Source organism: Montipora foliosa, chromosome 5, assembly GCF_036669935.1.
Source record: "Montipora foliosa isolate CH-2021 chromosome 5, ASM3666993v2, whole genome shotgun sequence".
Classification (NCBI taxonomy): domain Eukaryota; kingdom Metazoa; phylum Cnidaria; class Anthozoa; order Scleractinia; family Acroporidae; genus Montipora; species Montipora foliosa.
Window position 1 is genome coordinate 9247525 of NC_090873.1, and position 24163 is coordinate 9271687.

The window sequence follows — 24163 nt, forward strand, 5'->3', positions numbered from 1 at the left end:
AAGAGCTGTCACGGTCTGCGAGGGGCGAGTCTTCGCAATCGGCTGGGAGGACGAACGTATTACCATCGAAAAGTTTGACCCTCGCCAAAACCACTGGCGTGAGGTGCAAAACGAATTCAGTTCTAAGCCAATGGCGGCTGTATCCTTAAAGGATAAAATATTCATTCTTAAGGAAAAAGACATGACCTCTTTTAAACCAGAAGACGGCTCGCACGAAGATCTGGCTCACATGAACTCGATACGGCGGGGTCTGTGTGCTGTGGCCTTGGAAGGCTTCATATACACGATCGGAGGTTACGACGGGCTACAGAACCTAGGTCTCAATAGCGTGGAAAAGTATGACCCTGCAAGCGACCAATGGACGTCGGTCGCGCCAATGAATGAGCTGCGCTGCTTTGCCAGTGCAACTGTCATGGGCAACAAAATTCTAGTGGTGGGAGGCACGGGAGACTATTGTTTTCCATTGTCCAACTGTGAGCTGTACGATCCAATCACAAACATATGGACTTTACTTCCGACCGAACTGAACGTGCCACGCTCGGAGGCTGCCATCGCTAAGGCCAAGAAAAAGGTCTTCGTGTTTGGAGGAACTTTTAGTAGGGGAATCGTGGAATGTTACGATGAAGCAAGGGAGGAGTGGGAAGAAATCGGACGCAACCCGTCCACATCGGACTTTATACACGCTTGCGTTACCTGGCTTCCGAAAACGTTGGTTGCGTCGATTAAAGGTGGAAGATTGTTTTGTGTCCAACAAGATGACTAAATCAGCAATACAAATTTATGCTTCCTAAAGTGAAGTGATGAGCAGAAACCATGGAAATTTTTCTTTCATTCAAGCCAGCAGTAGTGTTCTTTATCATCGGAACATTACTCTGATACGCGTGCATTTCTTGAGAAAACAGTGACTTTGAAAGCACGATTACTCCCTGAATTGCAGTCCTATTATCAATTAATCGCAATCAAATATCAGTCGTTAATGTTTTATCACAAGCTTGTATGTTCGTCTTTGAAAACAAATTTGCTCGTGCTTACTGATTCCAAATTGCAGTCGAAATCTACAATAAGCGCCAACAGTGTTGAGACACATCCCTCCTCTAAAGTCTTTCCATTCAAACCCCCCCCCCCCCCCCCCCCAAACATCGTTGTTTTCTTATCGCCAACTCTTCCTTTTTCCGTTACCAACATTGAAGGGGGGAGGTGGGGAAAGAGGGGGGAGTGCAAGTGGAAAATGTAACGTCAAGACCATTTTTCCCTAATTGTTGTCTTACTAGTTCAGTGTTAGACTTTGTTTGCTTCGGACTGCAAGGAAATTGGATCAATTGCAAAATACCCGTCCACTTTTGATTTACTTGATTGCACTCGCGTGATAAGACGGCCATGTTGGTGCCAAAACAATACAAAAATGTAGCTCAAGTTTTGCATAATAATGGCGTCAAATTCCCAAATGACCTTTTCCCTATTGTTCTTTATACCAGCATGGCCGTCGTGAAGTCAGATGCGATCAAAGAATTGCCAAAATCGACCCTGATGCTACATTTGGATTTAAGGAGGTCGAGAGTTGCAATGTGACAACCGAATCGAGATCATGAGCAATAGTGATAAGAATCAGACGGAAATGTAATCATTTGTTCGAGATCTTTGTTGACGGGTACCTTGTCCAGAACTTAGGACGGATAATTAAACACATTTAAGTGTTATAGCGCGGGTTTTAAACCCGTTAAAACCGGTTTCAAACCCGCGCTATAACCAGTTTGAATTTTAACGATTGCCCAATGGTGGAAGAGTGAAAGTGACGTTGAATTGACGTCGCGCAGCATGAACATCGAGGAGGTCTGTGCACCGATTTCCTTTGGAAATCAAGGAAACCTCTACTGCCAAGCAGGATAGTCGACGGGCGATCAAATGTGATAAACAAGAGTTTTGGTACGCTTTAGTAACAAAACATTTTTTTTCTGTTTTGCATTAGGGTTAGACGGATAATTAAACACTTCCGAGTACTGATGCTACGAAAACCACCGATCTGTGGAATGGGCCCGAATTATTGAGTGACTGCCCCCCCCCCCCCCCCACTTCAGTTAAACATTTTTTATGAAATTCCTTTCCCACTGTGTGAGTAGTAGCCAGCTTTCGCCGTCAAGGTGTACCAGAAGAACCACCACAATAAAAAGATACGCTTTCAAAATCATGAGTTGCAAGAGCAACCATGGACTTGCTGTTTCTTCGAATCCAAGAAAGGTTCCCTGGCCTGAAAAGTAGTGTCGAACACAACACCTTTCAAGAATCTGAACTATTTACAAGTTAAAGCAGGCGGGGCAGTAATTCAGTAATTCAGGCCCATTCCACAGATCGGTGGTTTTCGTAGTATGTAGCACTTAATTCGTAAAAAAGTTAAAGTGAGCCTGTAGCTAGCACTTGAATTCTGGAGATAAAGTAATAATATAATAAGAACGAAATTTTTGTGGGAATAAAGTGATACCGCCCTTTTTTGGTAAGAAAAAAGGAGAGACCTGGTGTGATTGGAGAACGAAACAACAGAAGATACAACAGAAACAGTGCACCTCGCCCTGATAACAAAAGATTCTACAGGTCATGAGACCAATGAAAATAGCAGTCTAGAACAACTACAGGAAAACTCTACTGGTAAAGCAAAAACGATTTTTTAGGGTGGAGAGGGTGGCAGCGGGAATGGAGAGCGGATTTCCCGTTAGGAATAAGAGGTTTTTGTCGCAACGAATATCTACCTTTTTTTGTTGTAAAAATAACGAGACTGTTCTACCAGGGAAAGTGGAAGACTAACGCATACCTACCTTTTCTGGTTGTAAAAATGAGATAACGAAACTGCCACCAGGGAAAGTGGAATAATCACCGAATTATCCCACATCAGTCCTCGATTAAATAGATAAATTTAATTGCTAAAGAAACTGTGGTGCTGCGTCGATGGGGAAATGAAACACAAAAATGGGTTTATCAAGTGCGATGAAATGGTAAATTGACCACCGTAAAGCCATTTGAAAGCTGGCGTTTCGGGCATTAGCCCTTCGCCAGAGCGAATTGCCTCATGAACGAAATGACCCATTCGCTCTGACGAATGGCGAACGCTTGAAATGGGTTTATTAGCGAGTATCAAAAATACCATAATACTCTTTGTTTGTCCCTGCAAAATTTTGCATAAGCATTGTTTTAATTTTCTCTTGGGACTTATAATGGTCCCAAGAGAAAATGGAAACAATGCCTATGCCAAATTTTGCCGAGACAAACAAAGATTTGCTACTGGCTAATTAATCACAGCGGAGCATCCTGCTTAAAAGGTGAAGCGTAACCAGTCGACCTCATCGCCTGATGAACACTAGCAGTAAGCAGTCGAAACGTCGCGATCTACATCACAAGTGACCACATCGTGAGACAAACGAGAATACTTTATTATTAATGGTAAACTGAACCACCTTAAAGAAATTTGAATGCTGACGTTACGAGCGTTAGCCCTTCATCAGAGCGACATTCTTCGTATTCGCTAAGTTAGATTCAGAAGTTCCTGAACTACGTCTAAGATGCATTGTATTTGGTTGCAATAATGCAAAAGACCAAAAAAACGAAATTTCTATCCCTAAAATTCCTTGCGTTCCTGTATTGACGTCACTGGCCTGCTATTCCCAGTCTCCTTACTGGCGCGGTAATGTACCCCACCAGAAGTGAAAATTCCGATTTTTAAAAAGGCTGAAAGGTACAGGATGAAAATCGGTATGGAAATTTTTTGGTTGTTTTTATCCCAGAAAACCATAATGTTTCGGTTTGGCAAATAAAGATAAATCTCTAACATACACCCGTGACGTTAAATTTTGACACGGAGAGAAACAGGCCAGGACAGTAGACCCCGGCCAGATTGTAACACTAATCGCTTCTAAAAGAGAAAAGCTACATAGCACTGTAAAAGAGGTAGTGACAAGACAAGTTTAAAAGGAAAAACATTACTTCCGGTTGCCGTTTGTGGCTGAAAAAACGTCTCGTCGCTTGTGCTTAATAGGCCAGTTTCGTATTCTAACGGCTGGACTGGATCTAGCATGAAATGGAGGCTAACGCGGGCAAATTAATTTGCATTTGAAAAGATTTGCCCGCATTAGCCTCCATTCCATACTAGATCCAGTCCAGCCGTGAGAATTCGAAAATTGTCTATTTGTACTCACCTCGTCGCTTCCCACAAGCGAGTATGCAGTCCCACTTCGCCCAGCTCGGGCAACCCGACCTGGAGAAAAAAAAATAGACCCAAGGAAATTAATAGGGCTTTCTTTTAACACTCAACAAGGAAGTTAACTGTGATGCTGCGTCGTCGGTGGGGAATGAAACACGAAAAGTTGGTTTTATCAAACGAGTTGATAGAGCAGTTTTCAAATGACTGACGAAAGTAATTACCCGATTGCTACGCTTAGTGATTGGTTTAAAAATCTCGCGCCATTTTATCAACCAATGAGAAGGAAAATCAAAACCAATCGCGACTTGCACGTGCAATTTTTCCCGCGCTTTGAGCAAGTTACACGGAATTGCGACAAATTTGGACGGCTTCATTCCGCGGTTTGCTTTACTTTGGTATTTCTTTTACGACACCGCTCTAAAGGTAAATTGTAAAGTCTGCTACGAGCCTAGAAGGCTTATTCCGGGTTTCTGTAGCATGAAGCGACTTGGAGGGTCACAGGGTCACCCAGCATTAAATTCGCCAGTACCCATTTATACACTTGGGTGAAGAGAGGCACCGTGAGAGTAAAGTATCTTGCCCAAGAACACAACACAATGTCCCCGGCCAGGACCCAAACCCGGACCACTCGGTCCGGAGTCGAGCGCACTAACCATGAGGCCACCGCGCCTCCCCTAAATTAACCATCGTAAAAAAGATTTTTGAGGTGATGTTTCTAGCGTTAGCCCTTCGTCTGAGCGAACTGAGGAGCGGTGGCTTGCTAGAGGTTTATATGGGAGATGGAGGAGCTTTGCCATTAGTGGAACTATGGAAAAGAACTACGAGACAAGTCGCAAAGGAAACTGACAAGTAGCAGACCGCTTTAAGGAAATGCGATTTGTCTATAATTTAACTATTTAAGTCTTGCTATACTTACCTACGCGATGGATGAAAAGCTTTGGTTTGCCTGGAAAGTTATAGTTGATCACGTTGTCCAACATGGGAATATCGATACCTCGAGCCTACCGACAAACACATCTGAACTTAGCCGACAAAGGCTAGAACAACCCAAGACTCACTAGGAACTTACTACATGTGAAAGAGTCTGATAGGAATAATAGAATACTCAATAGAACGAGTATCCAAACAGGTCTTCCTATCATATTGTACGTAAAACTTAGGTTTCCGGACAACAAACAAGGCTCCAAATACAGTGTGTCCTGAAGAGATCAGACCCCAATGCTTGAAACGCCGTTCCTTAATCTAGGCGAAAAATGTGCAAGTATTGCAACAGCCTACAGAGTTCATCAACAAGTATCCTTGGCTTGAACCTGACGTCATTGGTAGCCATGTTGGAGTACTGAACAATACCGAAAACGTCTCTTAGGAATTTGGCTCTATCATTATGCAAAATGCGAGCCACATTGTGCTCTTGTTTAGTGCACCAATTATTAAACACGGTCGTCTAATAACGTGAGTGCAAACCAAGAATTGGGACACGGGGCTAATGGTTTATTTTGCTGATATTTACGAAGATAAAACATTTTCGCCAAATGCTGATCCTCTTACAAACGCAGCAGTTTTCCTCAAATCATTAAACAACTCTAGGTTTTGGTCCGACCAGAAATGAGACCACGGAAATGCGATGCTCGGCCTACGAAGTCAACCCGTCGGCGGTCGGCGGTCGACGGCCGACGGTTGGCGAACGTCAATTAAGCAGCAGGCGCCCTCTTACCCCATCAGAACAAAAACAATAGCAATTTGCCGTGAGCTTTTAGCAAGAGAGGAGTTTTACAGCAGTCCATAGCTGTTTTTAAAGAATCGAGGATAAGTTCTGCGTTGCGAGTTAACGCGAAGAAAAAAGGTTTTGAGATTACATACAGCCACGTCTGTGACAACCATAACATCAGTTTTCTTGTGTTGGAATTTGCCAATGTTTATCTTCCTCGCTGAAATGAATGGAAATTATCAATAGCTTAGGTCCATGTTTCAGTAACTCACGCCTGGCGGACATTCTCCCATTTAGCACAGGAGCCGTTGAGCCGGCCAAAGTTTCAAAGAAACGTGTGAAAGTGGAGAGTTCAAGCGGCAACGACAACGCCACAAAACAAGATTATTATTGGTTTAAAAAGGAAAAAATACTCGTGCTGCACGTGCAGCACTGATTTCCGTGCATTTGTATGCCGTAATTCACAAACAACAAACGACGACGGCTACGAAACAAGACAATAATATCATTGGGTAAAAGAGCATAAATAATCGTGCTGCACGTGCAGCAAGGATTTTAGCAAGTAGGTTTGCGGTCCTCTGCATAACGACGACGTGAAATCACCAAATTTGAGGTTTTGACGACAACGTACAAGCATGGAACAGAGAATCTTTATTTCTCCCTTTTCACTGTGAAACCGCTTGTACCACTTTATTTTTAGGATACAATGTAATTTGCCCAAATCGTTGGACGTGAACGAGACCAAGTAATCGCGAGAGTTCTATTTTGAGGTGACGTTTTCGTCCACCGTCGCAGTCGTAGATCTTAAGGTCCCTAACGTGATATCATCAACGTGAGCAAACAGTTCTGTACAACAGTGAATCGTTCTTTTTCTACCTTTACTTTAAACCCATTCGCACCCATCCAGTTGCCGGACAGTTCGCCCGTATTGTACAACGTGAAAAGGATTGACTCCTGGAGGTACCCCATTGACGAGTAAAATCGTCTGGCGTTAGACAGACTAAAATACTAAGTCTGGCCGGTTTTGGCCGGTTCAGGCGTCAAAGAGTTTTAATTAATGGCGACATAGTTTTTCAGTGGGTGATTAAATGGTACTATGGTCAAAGAATCAAATCTTTTTCTCCTTTGGATTTGAAAACTATGTTAACTATTAAAACACTAAGTGAGCCAAGTTTTAAGCCTTAATTTCAAAAAGACACCTGCTTATTTTAACTGGAATTTTCCTATTTAACGGCCGCCATAACTAACTTTAAAATCTTGAGAGAGCTGGATCGAGGAGAAAATGACGTCAAAGACTCGCTAGTTTAAGAATGCAATGCGTTTGTACGCGGCTGAATTAATATGCAGCACGGGAGTTTCGGGCTTTCAGATTTTTTGCAGACGTGTTTTGCATACGTAATAAACTGCGTTTACACGCTGAAATAGCCCTTTTCACGGTTAGTTTTTCTCATTTGCATTACAATACAATCTAGCATGTATGTGAGGCAATTTCGGGCTATTTTGTAGTTTTAACCCGAAATGGGCCCTTTGCAGGTTAGTGATCACATGGTACAAAAACCGCCATACTGGGACGCAAATTGCCCACTGGGAGGGACATCTAAAACAAAGAAAATTTAAATTATCTTGCTTTGTTTAAGATGTCCCAGTGCGCAATTTGCGTTCCAGTATGGCGGTTTTTGTACCATGTGATCACTAACCTGCAAAGGGCCCACTGCCTGGCATCCACGTTAGATTACATTGTAATGCGAATGAGAAAAACTAACCGTGAAAAAGGCTATTTTAAGCTATTGAGTGAATGACGTCACTTTGCCCTGGCTACAACCCTCTGAGGTCCAATCGGTCAGTTTTGAACGTGAGTAATGGCGGACTGTGAAATCAAAAACTTACACTCAAAGTAAACAGCCTTTGGATAAAAATCAAAGCTCAAAATTTTGCCAGGAAGGTGTTAAGCAAACACACTTTCAAAATCTGAAGAATTTTTTTTTAATCCTAGTACCACTTTAAGATAGAGCTAAGTCAAATTTTAGAGTGATGAAATGAAATGACATGACATTTTCAACAGATGCACGGCAACATGGGAAGATAAAGATGAAGGGAGTTAAGGTCATCCTAACTCACGGGCCTCGACTAACCTGCCTGATCCAATGTACTGTAGACAAAGGAGCTTTGAATTCCAGCCAAGTCGAGCAACTGTAAAAACAATTAATAAGTAGCCAAAACAGCAACGTGTGAGGAATTTTATCACAAGAATGCCTCCTATCTGAAGTCCATTTTTTTTACCAGCAAATCTTCCCTTTTTTTTACAAATTTTCCAACTGAATTGTATCTATAACTTTATAAACAAAAAAGGGAAAGTAAACAACCTGTAATTATACAAGGCAAAATTTAAAGCTGAAACCCATCGAGTCTTCTCATGGGGCGTTCCCTTTTTGAGCAACATATTGTCCCGCATTCGATTGACCGTATTCCGGAATAGGAATACATGGAATAGAAGTTAGAAATCCTTCGTTTTTACGCCAGGAGATTCACAAATTGTCAAACTCCTGCTAAAATACTATTTTAAACATATCTTCATTACATTTGTTGCTTCAAAACGCCAGACGTACCGTTTTAAATCATCATTCCATGCACGTATTCTTACTCCGGAATAGGGTCAATCGAACGCACCGAAAATGTTCTCCATAGAGTTAAGACATGGACCGTAATTCAGCCTCCATCACACAATCACATGTCCGTGTCGTGCTCCCTAATGTAAAATGTAAAACAAAGCTAACTCACACCTCTTTCAGATATTCCACATGGTGCTTTGTTGCTGTGAAAATGAGAGTCTGTTGTGGAGGTTTAATCAAGTTTTGGAGAATGTGCAATAACGCGGCTGAAATAAGAAGAAAGCTTAAGTTAATTACATTGTAAAGGACTGGCCAAACGCTCGCAACATTTCAACGCAACATTGTTGCATGATGTTGCGCCGGCATGTGTTGAATGGACTGGCCAAACGCACGCAACATATCGCAACAGGGTGGCTAAACGTACGCAACATGTTGTGCCCAACAATGTTGCAAGATGTTGCGTTGAAATGTTGCGAGCGTTTGGCCAGGCCTTAAGATTCATTCCGCACGCAAAACATTTCTATATAAAAAGGCAAAAGTGTCCGATATTTAACAACTATTCACCGAAGTGGAGATGGCTAGCCACCAACACTGAGGTGAATAGTTGTTTTAGGATAAACTTAAACTCTGAGATAACATAGCACAAAAAGGTGATTTTAACTAATTTATTCCTGCAAAGATACAATGTTGTTCCCCCACGAGTTGCTCGGAGGTGACTGGCAAAGGTATTGGGAGTTTGAGTAGCCAATCATAGAACGCTTTCAACGCTATACACTTTTCACCCGGACTTCAGTTAATAAGCAGGTTGAAAACTTTTTATGCGAACAGAAGTAACTTTTACAAAAAAAGGTATAATGCATGCAACCCACTACAGTACTTGCGCGATCCATTTATTTTCGAGTTAATAACAAGGTCTCAGTTGTTCAAACGATGGATAGCGCTATCCGCCAGATAAATCACTATCCGTGGATAAGTCATAGCAAAACCAATAGATCTTATTGAAGTTGAGCCTGCAGGCACATTTTCTTTTTGTTTAAAACTACATGCAAAAGAGGCTTAAAGGTCAATTCGATACAAAATAACCCCTTAGCCTCGTTTATGTGGCAAAACCGCTGATAACTCCGATAAGGGATACTGCGCTATCCAATGAATAGTGATTTATTCGGTGGATAGCGCTGTCCACCTTTTGAACAACTGGGGGCCAGGCTGTAAACGTTTTATTGGGACGGGACACTTTGTGACGTTTACAAAAAAATTTCAGCAAGTGCCCCATTACGTTACTTGTAAAATTAATTACTTATTCATCAAAGTTATGACCAATCAGCATTAGTATTATTTCAGTAACATGCACTCCTCTGTAAACCCCAATCAGCGACTTTCATATAACCCGCAATGCATTTTGTTCCCCCACGAATTTTGCATAAACTATTGTTTTCAAATGCACTCGGGAATAGTTGACAATAGCTTTTGCAAAATTTATGGAGAAAACAAAATGCATTGCGGGTTAACTAGGATTTATGAATTATTAAACAGTAGAATGAACTTTTATTACAAACTCCTGCTCAGCTAATTAGTATTCATTAACTTTTGATACAGATGATATCACTACTGTATTCAATTAATTTTATTGTTTTATTTCACAAGTGCAATAAAATGGGCGTTTATAATGGCTCGCCTTCGGGTCGCCATTGTAAACATTCATACAGATCTCCCACTCATATTTTATCTACTATTTACAATCCTACACATAAATGCAATACGAAATACAAAACGATCAGTGCACACTTCTAGGAATATTTTAGTGTACTTCCAAAGTCAATATTCCAATAGGTGTCATGTAAATCAGTGAAAACTGTTTTCAACTTCCTTTAATACTGTACCTGGTTTGTCATCTGATCTCAAGGAAAAGAAGGCCAGCTTAGAAATTAAAGAGAAAGAAAGCAAAATCAGTCAAGGAGATTCCAAAGAAACGGCACTGAAACAACAATGTTTAGGTCCTATTCTACTGGTAATAACCACCATGACCTTTAATAACAGGTTTACACAAAAGGGCTCAATTTTCCCATCAGCTCACTTTCGCAAACGTTTTCAACTCATTCACATGAAGAATGGATAAGTTGTTGTGAAAAGGGCACAGAGGTGACGTCACAAAACAACCTCTAGATGACTGAGACACGTGATCCTCGCACGTTGCTGGACAATTTAAGCAACTGTCGCTTTTTATAGACTCCAAAGCGATTCAAACCCTTTGCGATGCCAGTGCAGCTGAGCTATGAAGCCACAGAAACTAAACTGATTAGAGTGTAATGTGAAGTGCTAGTTTTTTTTCCCGATATGAACCATGTGAGAGTTAGCCCTACAAATGGAAATGGGCCCACACAAGGACAGAGAAAAACTCTGACCAGGGTGGGAATTAAACCGGGTTAGATCACTGCTGCTCTACCGACTGAGCTACAAGGTCAGACGGGAGCAGGCCGTGGGAACTTAAGATGTTAAAGTCACGGCAATGAACATGTACAAGTACAATGAAGGGTTACGTTTTTACAAACGATGGCCGTGTAGCACTTATATTTCAACAGACTTAACTGATTAGAGTGTAACGTGTTCAAAGTGCTAGTTCCCATATGCAGCACATAATGTAGCACATATGAAGCCACACAGTTGGGAGAAGGCCAATTAATTTTGTTGGGCTGATTTGTTCCTGTGAAGGACTTCATGACTTCATGAATGAAATGAAAATGAAAATAAAATGAATGAAATAAGCCCAACAAATTGACCTGCTCCCAACTGAGTGACTTCATAGCTCAGTTGGTAGAGCAATGCACTGGCATCACAGAGGTCATTGGTTCGAATCCTGTTGGAGCTACCTGAATTTTTCAGGTGACTATAAAAGGCGACTATTTGCATTTGAAAGTTGTCCAGCAGCTTGTCTCAGTCATCTATAACCTGCACTTTACATATAAATTCATTTCATTTCATTTCATTTCATTTCAATTCATTGAAACAACTTCTCGTAGCTCTGCAGAGTGGTCAGCCATTGTGTTCAGCAAAGGACAGCTTGTCATGTACCTATCTGTTTTTCTGTGCCATTTGGTTAGCAACATTGCTTTGTTCAACATTATGACATTAAACTTTGCTCTAAAACACTCAACAAATTCACAAAAAAATTGTTTAAAAAAAATTATCAGACTCCATGATTGTAAGTAAAAGTGGCTATTCAATTGCCATTCAAGACTACAATTGGCAACAAAATTAGTTGAGACAGTTGCCAACAGAGCACACTGGCAACTCCACATTCATTCTTTGCAGAGAAAACTTGTCCAAAAAGTACGTTTCCGGGATACCCGTCCCTCCCCCACCCTAATCAATGTTGTGCTGTCGACAAGGCTCGTAGAAAACAGAACAACACAGCATTGTCCCGGGGGTGCGGGTTAGGGGGCCATTTGCGCACCAAGCTTGAAATCGACTCTGAAGGATAAGAGTGTCTCAACAATTTTGACGCCGATTGTAGAAAAGGTTCGCTGCCACGGGAGTTTGCTGGATGAATAACTTGGCTTGTAGGAGACTTTGATGGGTAACAACTCTGACTTGAAAACCTCTTGGAAACAATCATCAAAATGATCCTTTAAAACCAAAGACTAACAATAATTACAGGTGTACTGATTTGTGGTTCAGCATTGTCTGTATTATTATCAACAACAACATTCGTCACAACAGTGATCAAACCACGTTCAACTTGTTTTTTCCACAATATTCAACACCACAGAAAATGTTTCTTTCAGAGTGTGACCAAGATCGGGCAGTCATTGTCTAGAACTTTTTCACAATCTGATTGGTTTATTTCCCAAAATAAGCATTCCTGATTGGCTATTATGATTGCGTGACACATTGGAGCAAGCATGACACAATCAGCGTTGTCTTGACTCTTATCAACAAGGCAAAATAACCAATAAGCTTTCTAGATTACATGCAATTGTAGTAAAACGTTCATTTTGACAATGACAACGCTCGATTTCTGTAGTCAAACCAGCAGTCAAATTCAAATTATATTATTGAAACCCTTACAGGGGAGTTGGTATTGACATAATTACAGGACGACAGCTGCTAAAGCATGCTCCTGACTTCAAGCAAGCAGTGAATTTAAACAATCTTACTATATCAAATGCCACAGTACTCCAGACTAGGACAGTGCATTAAAGTACAAATAATAATTATTATAATTATTATAACTATTAAAAACTTGCTAACCTTCAGTTGCTCACTCAGTTTTGAGTCTACATCCAGTCTCATCAGCACTGGATCTGTGAGGCCTACAATGTTAACACACCACATTTTGAAGTCTGTATAATAATGCTGTGAACATGTTGCCAAAACATAACATGCACAAAGATAGTAAAATCATGTTGCTGAGACAAAGAGGATAAAATGTTTAATTATACATGGCAGACAATTTACTCCAGTAGGGATCTTCATGTTTGGGGAATAGTTCTGATGCTAATAATAATTTTAATAATAATAGAACTTTGTTTTCACACAATAATGTTTAAACTTAAGCTGAATAGCTTGTGGGGTTGTGCACAAATGACATCAAGTCAACTTAATCCATGGAGCGGTTTTCAATTGAGCGTGGAAAGTAATTAGCAAATTGCTTTGTTTTTGCATTACTTCACTCAGTGACTGGTTCAAAGTTCTCTTGCTATTTTTTCAACCAATCAGAAGTGAAACCAAAACCAATCATAGCTTGCTCATGCACATTTTCCCGTGCTTTGTGTCGGCTACGTGTAATTACTTTGAGTTTTAATAAGTTTACTGAATCGGTTGATTGGCCAAAGCAATTTCTTTGGTTTTCATTTTACAACACTCGATTGAAACTTGCTCTATCGAATCACATTGTATCTTGAGGAGAGGGGAAAATCAGAAAACCCAGAGAAAAACCTCTTGGAGCAGAGAAGAGAACCAACAAACTCAACCCACATTATGATGCCAGATCTGGGGATTGAAGTCGGGCCACATTGGTGGGAGGCGAGTGTCCTCACCACTGCGCCATCCCCACTGAGGGGAGGGGAGTTAGTTTTGTAGAGCCTGTTAAATTAAAGTCCATAATGATATTATTACATCCTGGTGACATAAAATTATTGCTCATTTCTGATTCCCAGAGGGAAGGGGTTAATTTTGTATTTGGCTTACAGTACAATGTCCACATGTAACACATAAAGTCTTTTTTTGTGCAGGGACAAAGGGGGCACAAATAGAGGACATATTACTGGGATAAAATCAATGCAGTAACACATTGCTGGGACAATATTCCTCTAACAGGACGCCTCTTTGTTTATGGAATTCTTACAGCCCCAATTGTCTCAAGGCCAGATAAATTTATTCAGTGGAGAGGTCACTATCCAGAGTACAAAACTATTGCTTCACGTTTAAAGTTAGCAAAGGTTTTCGCATACACCTTTACTTCGATGTGCCATTTAAGCGTTCACAGTCTCAATTATGTGAACAAAATACAGAAATCTTTGCACAGATTGAAACGGTTGGGTATTGACTTATCCACCAGATACTGTTATCTGGCCCTTGAACAACTGGGACCTGATGTTTAGGGGAGGGAAGTGAATTTTGTCCCCATGAGAAGATGCAAAGGTGAAGTGGAAACGAGGGACATGTTGCCAGGAAGCGATACAACAAAACTGGCTTTGGACAGTAAAAGAACCTTATGTCCCTCTTTTTCCTCTACAACTTCTTAATAAATAGAGTTAATTACCTGCTTTCGTAAAGTCAACTAACAACTTTGGAAGAGTAGCAGAAAACAATAGAGTTTGTCTACAGAAGAAAAGGAAGATTATGATCCACATAATTATACAAGTCATGTTAATGTAAGGGGTGGCGAATGGTAAATGTGAGACTTTGCGAGACGGCGAGACCAGCGTTTTTCTTTGCGAGCCCGAGACATTTTGACTTTTTAGATTGTGAGACCGAGACTTCAAAGTGTTTGACACCTTCATATAAAAAACGAGACTGCGAGACACACATAACCGCTCAAAAAACGAGACTGCGAGACCTGTGAAATTTGACTAAAGTCGCAGAAGGCGGCCGATAATTTAGCTTTTTAATGTTTTTTAGACCTGTTTTAACCCCCTTTTTTTAAAATTATGAGGACAGATCGCTCTTACAGTTTTATCTAGAATTACAGTACTGTAAAGGTAGCACAGGACACAGCGCACTCAATTCACAGTCAGCACACACATTGTGGGACATGCGGTTTGAAGAGTCCACAACTTTGAACAGCAGTTGAATCACCGCGCACCGGTGGCTCAGTTGGTTGAGCACCGGGCTGTCACTCGGGAGGTTGCGAGTTCAACTCCAGCCGGACCAACACTCAGGGTCTTTAAATAACTGAGGAGAAAGTGCTGCCTTTGTATAAACTACATCTGCAAATGGTTAGACTTTCAAGTCTTCTCGGATAAGGACGATAAGCCGGAGGTCCCATCTCACAACCCTTCAATGTTAACAATCCTGTGGGATGCAAAAGAACCCACACACTTGTCGCTAACAGTAGGGCACGTAGTTCCCGGTGTTGTGGTCTGTCTTCTGTTGTGTATCATGGTTGGGAGGGTAAAAAAGGGGCCACAGTAATTGGCGCAAGCTGTTGCGGCGCTCTGCTCTGGCAAAGTTAATAAAATAAATAAATGAAAGTGAGTTTCGGCCCATGGCAGAGGTATCTTTTCCCATAATCGTCAGCCCAGTAAACACAAAAAAAGAGACTGCCGCTAGCAGAGAACCAAAGAGAGAAAATAAAAAGGAATGGAATGCTGTGAGTTAGTGAAATGAATTGAACTTAAAACAGAAAAGAAAGCCAAATTATCTCGTGAAATGACACATAAAAGAGGTTCAGGTTCAGTATTGGCATGTAATACGTACCTGGAGTCGGGAAGGCGATTGATGATTTCATGAAGCTGCTGAGCAAATCCCATCTCAAAGAGTCTAATATACAGCCAAAAATAATAATTATGCAAAATCAACCAAAAACTCACAATATTTCTTCAGCCTATTACAGCCCCCAAATAACAAAACTGATTCCTTCAAATGACTGTTTAAGTGCACAACTTATTTGAACCAGTTTTTGTTGATGGATGGTTGGGAAAAAGTTGGAGTAACTTGCCTCAAGTCCATAAAAAAAACATTTTGGCAAATCCGTTTGCTATAGATTTACTTGAAATCATTCCAAAAACAATCCAAATCTGATTAAAGTATTTAAAGGTGAAATGGTAAATCCTGGCATCTATGACTGATCCTGAGGTCCAGAATCCAAAATGTCTACAACTACGCAAAACCACAGCACCTATAAAAATGATTATTATATGCTTAACCTTTTCAAGAATAAATACTTACAACATCCTGCTCATTGGTTCTTGAAGTAACAAAGCTGAATTGAATTAACCCTTTTGGGAGCGGTTTTTATACTGATAAGTACTGTAGGTGTTGTACAAAACATACCTGTCAGCTTCATCAAACACCACATATTCCACTGATGTTAATTTTAGATCCATTTCCATCATAACATGAAGAAAACGCCCAGGTGTGGCCACAATGCTACAAACAAGGATAGTAAAAATGTGTAAGGGTTTAACACAGCCGCAGCCTTCACTGCCTCAAAAACCTTTTGCTGATCGAAGAACTAACTACGATGTAATGATATATGAATTGGATCATATATGAACTGTGGATATGAAATCAAGTGAAGCTATCAAAAAAAAAGAAAATTGTCCAAAGCATCTTTATTCCGATCGACATAACTTATGAGCAATGGCAACAGTAGACACAAAACGACAAAGTTACACCAGAGCAGAGAAGTTGCAGATTACTACAATTTTCAGAACAACATGGAAATCGAGCAGCCCAGTGAGAGTTTGGTATTGCAGAAAGCAACATCTGTCTTTGGCGAAAAAGCAAGGAAAACCTTCAGCAAATGATTCGCTGAAAAGTGCAGATCGTGGGAGGAAAGCCGCGTGGCCTCGTCTCGAGCAAGATTAAATGGCCTGGATCACAGAGAAGCGTAACGATGGTTTAGCCATTTTACCAAATATGGTCAGCCTAAAAGCATTGGAACTTTCTACTTTCTTTCTGGCCTTGAAAAATGGGGTGTGCATTATATACGGGTGTGCATTATATACATGTACGGGTGCGCATTATACACAGGTAAATACTGTTACCACAGTCTTTTTCTTCCTGCTTTATACAATGACTTACATGTCTGGATTCCCATGTAAAGCTGCAAATTGGTCTTCCATCCTACAAGTGAATGGTTTTGCAATAATTAAGAAAAATTAGTGTTTACATAAGTCACATGTGCTCCTCTGTAAATGCCAAATGCCAATACAAATCAAATGGCTCAATGATCGTAAACACCCAATCCACACAAACCTCCAGTTCATATTTTATCTACTAATAACTTATTTTAAAATTTTCATTGTTTAATTGATCATTAAATCATTCAATTGACCTGCAACTACACAACACACAGAAAATAAAATAAAATTGGCAAAAAAATATTTAATATTTATAGATCTAAATTCTCCTTCCGGTGAAACTTGCCTGTCCCCACCCAATACTACTGCTGCTTTCAAACCGGTGAATCTTCCAAGCTGCAAAGTTGGCCAAAAATAAAGAGATAAATGAATAAAGATAAATAAGCATTAATTACTTTGTTCAAAGAGCAAAGCAAAGGATTCGACTATTATTTTTTGGGGGGGAGGGGGGGGGGGGTCTTGCAACTTGGCTGCCCTTGGGTAAGATTTCTTTGTCTCGCAAAAGGCAGCCCAAGTAGGATTCGAAGTCGGTATAGATCTCCTAGTTCAGAGGCAATCGCAATGACCACTAAAAATAACGTGGGATGGTGCAAAAAAAACTCTCCAAGTTTAGATCAATAGTGGTCGGTCGAGTGAACATTTTCTTTCCAAACATGTACTGCACATTCCAGTAACAATATTATGATTGATTCTTTACCTCTTTCGTAAATTTGAGAGTCTGAAGGGCTAACTCTCGTGTGGGAGACAGAATCAGCCCTCTAGCACCAACCTAAAAATGGGGTTGAACATGAATATTTATAATGTCATAATAATTATTGTTGCTAAATAAACCCATATAACAGATATTAGTATATACTAAAACAGTGGATAGCCAATCAGCACCCGCGTTCATCGGCTCGTCAAACTCCGAATATCCTGTGCTATTTACCTCTGAGCAACTCGGGAAAAAATGGCGTCCCGATTTGCATCCGTGACAAGTGAAGAAAACATCCAAATTAGTTTCTTGTGCTGTATATTGTCTCACTGTTTTAGTATATACTAAAACAACTATTCACCTCAGTGTCGGTGGCTAGCGGTGGATATTTACCGAGCCGCTTATAGTTGTTAAATATTATTATTTTAACCCATTGACTTCTCGGCGTGACTGAGACTCGATAGATTTTACTCTGTCTAAAGCCAGACAATGGTTCAGGAGTCACTGGCTTGTGAGAGTTGATAATGACAGGAAAGGAACTTTATTTAAGTGTCTAGTAGACATTCTAGCACTGGAGCACTAATTGGGGACATTCTAAACTGAAATTAACAATTAACACAAGTCAAGTCAAATGTTGGTTTTTGAGGAAAGGGGAAACCGGAGTACCCGGAGAAAACCTCCACAAAATTAGCCTGTCGGAAATGCATTTTCCTGCAGTGAAGCGTTTTTTTTTTTCTCAATCAAAAACTAATGAAATATAAACAGGACAAAAACAAATTTATTAGACACAGTTACGAAAAAAGTCGATTCCAGGTTACCTTGATGCAGGGTTCATCCATTTGTTCAATGGTATACCCATGAATAAAGATAAACTTCAACAATGAATAAAGATAAACTACCCACTTGGAAATGGTCACGCAACACAGAAACATGAAAAGTGGTCAATGGAATACCATTTACAGTAAGTACGATGCGTTGAATAATGGGTTTTGTTGATCAAAATGGTATCACAATCCAACAAGGTTTGTTACGGAAAAGACTTCAATTTTAACCCAAAACAGTCGTCTTATATTTTAATATTTTAGAAGGTTAATGTTATGAATTAATTTCAATTTGTTTTGCTCCGTGAATATTCATACTGCAGCAATCATCACCCGTAACATTCACTGTGCTCAGCCATAACAAGTGTTACGAGTTACAGCCCCTAATGACAACTCTGCTAAGGTGTTCACCATTGGCAAGTAACATATTATTTTGGTAACAGTAAATCCATAAGTCGACGTTTTAGGAGGAAAAGGGTATGTTAACATTGTGTTTCCCTGCTAGCAGAGACCTCTTTTCTTTTTGTATTCACTAGGCTGACAAGTACAGAAAACAGGGACCTCTGCTAATTCTCTTTGATCCAACCGCCATCCACAACTTTGGATAGCACTCTTCAAACCACGTTCCCCATGATAATTATGCTTGCTAACTGTGACTTGAGCCTGCTGTGTTCTACGCATTAATTTACAGTAATTCAGAGGTTATTAAGGTTACCGTATACCTTCAGGGGTGTCTCACGTCCGAGCGATGTAGCACGTCTGGTTTAAACTGTAGATACCTAAACCCCTACATGAAATTAAAGCTTATAAAGCTGGCTATCAAGAGTTTTGAAATGAAATGAATTCTCGAATTTTTCATGACCTCTAAAGCGCTAAAAAAACCGTGTCTGCATTTTGCCATACTCAGTTACAGTGAAAAGCTATAGAACGTTTTCAAAATAGTATTGAAAGAATGTGAAGTGTTTGTACAAAAATCGCTCTCAGAGAAAAAAATAATATTTTACAATAAAAATTCGCAGACACGTTTTCGTTGTTTATATGTTAATCTAGCCACTGTCAAAATTTCAGGGCAATCAGACAAATTCCCTTTGAGCCCCTTAAAGTGTCTGCTTCAAGTGAAAAATTTGATTTGAGAAAACAGCGCTAAGACTGTCAAATGAATCAAACGGGTAATTTTTATTTCCGACCAAGCAAACATCTAAAACTGCCATTTCTGTGCCAATATTTAATCTTTTTGAATTATTTCTTTTATACATTAGACATTTCGTTTCGATCCTTACTTTGACCCAAAAATCCAAATTTGAAGGAAATTGTCGATCTGAAGGTATACATACGGTAACCTTAAGGGAGCCAACACAACATGAAGTATCACATGAGCATTTGGTCACTAAGTAACCACTGCACATGCTCAACACAGTGAGTTTTGACCCGTTTTACGAGATATCTGGTTTGTCTCTTCTACTGAGCAAACCTGCCCAGAGGGAAGGAGCACGAACAGGACTCGGGGTCCTATGCGAGGTGCTCCACCCTACCCTATCCAGACCAGAAAGACCAGACGACAACACCAGGAACCACATGCCCTACTCTTTACGACAAGTGTGCGGGTTCTTTTACGTCCCACAGGATTATGAACATTGAAGGGTTGTGAGACGGGACCTCCGGCTTATCGTCCTTATCCGAGAAGACTATAGAGTCTAACCGTTTGCAGATGTAATTACAAAGGCAGCACTTTCTCCTCAGTTATTTAAAGACCCTGAGTGTTGGTCTGGTCGGAGTTGAACTCACGACCTCCAGCGTGACAGCCCGGTGCTCAACCAACTGAGCCACCGGTGCGCGGTGCGACCCATGACAAAGGCCTCTTTTCCCGTACTTGTAAACCCAGCAAACACAATAGAAAGGAGCCTCTGCCTCTGCTCTGTTTACAAAGTCTACAGTCAGAAGCACAGTCACCTTGGCTGTATGTGTCTTAAGTCTTTCAAACATTGGGATCAGAAAGGCAGCAGTTTTTCCTGAACCTGGCAAAAGCAGAACAAAACAATACAAAGACATGTTGAATATTGCAGTAAAAAAAATGTTGTAGAATCTTACGAAAAACATTTTAAAAAAATTTTGGAGGCTGAATTAGGAGTTTTGCTTACATTTTAATAATAATAATAATAATAATGATAATAAGTTGTTGTTATTATTATTATTATTATTATTATTATTATTATTTCTTGAATTAACCTACTATACAATTTTGTCCCATTCCTAGAAAAATTAATTTAATGTCAAATGTACCAAATATATCTGCAATCTAGAATACACGAAAAGTCATCACTACCGGCGTATAGTAGTAAAAAATTCAAAGACAACGCAGGTATCAATGATAGCCATTAATTACCTTCAACATCATACAAGGTTAACTTTAAGGATAAATTTCACAGCTTTGATTTAAAAAAAAACATTTTTTTTTGTAAATTATAGGATAATTATCATGATAAAATTACATTGTAAGACATGCACACAATATGCAAGTTATGCAATTCATCTCACAATGTACTGTCTTCTTTTATTTTTTTTCAAATGATTATGATTATGATTATGATTATGATTGTTATTGTTATTATTATTATTATTATTATTATCATTATCATTATCATTATCATTCTCATTATCATTATTATTATTATTATTATTATTATTATTATTATTATTATTATTATTATTATTATCATTACTATTGTTTTGATTAAATTGGACAGAGGAAAATAATGGACCAGTTGATGCTATAATAGTACTTAGTCCAATTGCATTTACCATTAGTTTACGCATCAAAATTCCAAATAAATTACTGCTACATGTATCTTTACTTCCTTTATTATTTACCTGTCCTTGCCATGGCAACCACATCTTTTCCATCCATAATCACTGGTATTGTCTAAGCAATGTCAGTAATAAAAGAATGCCATTAATAAAACCTAGTCAAGACCAACATGCTGGAATGATGATCAACTCTCACACTGAATAGTCATGTGACAATCTTTAATACCTTTCTTTGAATTGGAGTTGGTAGTCGGTACCCTTTCTTCATAACTCCTTTGAATACTGGATAACTTAGACCTAAAAAGTGAAGACAAAATTAATTATGGGTTACAGGGGAATCAACAGCTTTTAAACACATGTATAATTATCCATAAGTGGCTGGAGACGGCAGAATAGGAGGGCGTGTTCACAGTGCAAACCCAAAGATGACATATTTTTAATACCCATAGATTGAAATCCTCCAGACTTCTTTCTTTTCTTGTTATGTGCAGAGACAAGTCCCCTCGTATTAAGTTCTTCATCACCATCATCATCTCCATTGTGGCAAGTGTCATCTTCAAGTGTAGGACAGTCAAGCCCTTCAGTTTCAACCTAAAATCAAATGAATGAATTTGGAGATTGGTGAAAATGGAATTTGGCTTTGTGTTTAGTTGAAATCCAATTACTGTAAGTAAAGCAGGGGTGATGGAGTGCTAAAAGGAATAACCCTCCACCCACAACATGTTTGTCTTATGTGATAACTCCAGACCTGTGAATTATAATCAAACCAAAACAAACAGATTTAAGTGTTTGTGCAAAATCTTCATAGTTTTCATGGATAGGATATGTATGTTTATAATACAGATGGAATATAAACATACATCTCCTATTCACGAAGAAAGAAAAAAGGTGACCAAAATCGCCAGTATTTTTTAATTTCCGGTGACCCATTTTGAATTCTGAGCTGACGTGAGCAGCTTTAGAATTGCGCACATGTTCAGTTGAAAACCCTTTTGAGCCTTCTTAAATTTCTTTTTCTCCACATACTATTACTGCAATCATAGAAATGGGAGATACACTGTAGTACATACGGTAAAGACCAGCATCTTTTAGCACTAACTAAAGGTTAATGCATGGTATATAGGAGCTCATCTGTTGAACTTTAATTACTTTAGGCAGATTAAATAATTTAATAAATTTAATTTAATAAAATTTAATTTTGATTTAATTTTAATACATGATTTAATAAATTATTTAAAATAATTTAGAAAATAATTTAAGTGGTTTATGTTCTATCTTATGTTAATAGCAATAATGGTCACAATTAGTATAGAGCGTTTTTCAAATGAGTGTCGTAAAACCAAAACCAAAGTAATTACTGTGGCCAATCAAAACCCGGAGTAATTACATGTAGCCGACACAACGCATGGGAAAGTGTACACGCGCAAGCCACGATTGGTTTTGGTTCCACTTTTGATTGGTTGAAAAAGTGGCGCAAGAACTTTGAACCAATCACTGAATGAAGTAATGCAAAACCAAAGCAATTCCCTAATTACTTTCGACACTCAATTGAAAACCGCTGTAATAAAATAAAAATGATAATAATAAAAATAATAATAATAATAATAATGACAGAATTGTTTAGAGCAGACCTGCTCTAAACAAATAGATTCATTGCTACATAGCGAAACTCTTCCCATTGTTTGTTTGTTTAGAACAGACCTGCTCTAAACAAACAAATTCATTGCTACATAGCGAAACTCTTCCCATCGGGAATTACCTGATAGACATAAAATACACAATCATGCGGATGGTCAAACTACCCCAAAGATGGACAAACGCCGAAAACGTTCGGTTTTCTCTACTTTTTAAAGAATTTTTAGTCTTTTAAATACTTTTTACCGAGCGAATATTATGGACAATAGTAATAATAATGATAATAATAATAATAATAATAATAATAATAATAATAATAATAATAAAAAGCAAGGGCTAGTGTCAAGTGTACAATGTATTTCGTGCTATTTTATTATTTGCTGAGGCACGAATTGGGGACACTTTACAGAAATGAAATGAAATCAAATCATATTATTGGTTTTTAGGTGAGGGGAAAGACTTCTCGGAGCAGAGTAGCAAGAGATCTAGACCAACAAACTCAGACGGTCAACTCTGTAGAAGGTCGACAAACTGAACCCTCAACTCTGCTAAGACGATAGTTCATTTTTCCTTTCGATCCCCGTATACGTTAAAACAAGTTCTCACCTCATCAAATTTCTGACTCTCCGTGTTCATCCGTGATTTCTTCTTTCTAAAGGTCTGAAAGGTATGAGAATTCGCTTTTCCTCGGCCTCCTTTTTGAGCCCTTTTCACACTGGACGTCTTCCTGGATACCTTAGAAGACCTTTTCTTGGCCATGACTATTGAATGCTTAACTAGACACCGAATGTTTGAAGCTTCCGGGAGGTGAGCGATTGTAATGAATGCAAGAAGAAAACCATTTAAAAGATTTTCTTGCACGCTTTGTCGGCCATTTTCCACGCTTTCCGCGCCTACACTAAGCTAAGTCAGCGGTTGGATTGAAAATACGACTTTGCTTTTTGATTGGTCATTGCAAAAGTGACAGACGAGCATTGACCAATCAGATCTCAGTTTCTGCGTCATCAAGGTCAAGGACGCGCGAAATTCGTATTTATAGTCGCAGTGTGTATTTTCGTGAAAAGGTGACGTTGTGAAATCTTGTCACCCATTTTTTTTATTCAAAGACTGAAACATTGTATCATTTTTCTTGCTTTGACGCTGAAAAGGCAATGGACGGGTGCGTCTCAACTGTCCAAGTCACTCCGCCTATGGAAGACAAGCCAGCATTTGCACAGCACATCTTGTGGGCCCCGAAAAAGAAGCGTTTGCATCGAAGAGTGATCGCGGATGTTCCATCTCGCGCAAGTATCAACACGCATTCTAAAATACGAAAGAGGTTAATATTCCCCAGTTTGGAAGGAAATGAAAGAAAAGAAAAGGAAGAAGCATTGAGCAATATGCCGGAGGATGTTGAGAA

At 39.4% G+C, this 24163-nt stretch overlaps 2 protein-coding genes across 2 annotated transcripts in view; one reads left to right on the top strand and one right to left on the bottom strand.

Moving 5' to 3' along the window:
* LOC138002924 (kelch-like protein diablo) overlaps positions 1-1132 on the top strand; it is a 2130-nt gene extending 998 nt beyond the window's left edge. The window contains exon 1 of the mRNA XM_068848886.1: positions 1-1132. This exon is cut by the window's left edge and continues 998 nt beyond it. Within this exon, the coding sequence (XP_068704987.1) occupies positions 1-763 (763 nt within the window). The 3' untranslated portion in view covers positions 764-1132.
* The window catches only part of LOC138003570 (ATP-dependent RNA helicase DDX54-like), a 39337-nt gene extending 15691 nt beyond the window's left edge, over positions 1-23646 (bottom strand). Inside the window, exons 1-18 of the mRNA XM_068849684.1 lie at positions 23371-23646; positions 21573-21720; positions 21356-21426; positions 21193-21244; positions 20275-20339; positions 17507-17578; positions 17096-17145; positions 16751-16792; positions 15998-16093; positions 15422-15484; positions 14265-14323; positions 12752-12813; positions 10384-10420; positions 8675-8769; positions 8027-8084; positions 6047-6114; positions 5103-5187; positions 4182-4240 (exon numbers count right to left, since the gene is read on the bottom strand). Of these exons, the coding sequence (XP_068705785.1) occupies positions 4182-4240; positions 5103-5187; positions 6047-6114; positions 8027-8084; positions 8675-8769; positions 10384-10420; positions 12752-12813; positions 14265-14323; positions 15422-15484; positions 15998-16093; positions 16751-16792; positions 17096-17145; positions 17507-17578; positions 20275-20339; positions 21193-21244; positions 21356-21426; positions 21573-21720; positions 23371-23523 (1335 nt within the window). The 5' untranslated portion in view covers positions 23524-23646. The remainder of the gene's footprint in view (positions 1-4181; positions 4241-5102; positions 5188-6046; positions 6115-8026; positions 8085-8674; positions 8770-10383; positions 10421-12751; positions 12814-14264; positions 14324-15421; positions 15485-15997; positions 16094-16750; positions 16793-17095; positions 17146-17506; positions 17579-20274; positions 20340-21192; positions 21245-21355; positions 21427-21572; positions 21721-23370) is intronic.
* Positions 23647-24163: the final 517 nt, after the last annotated feature.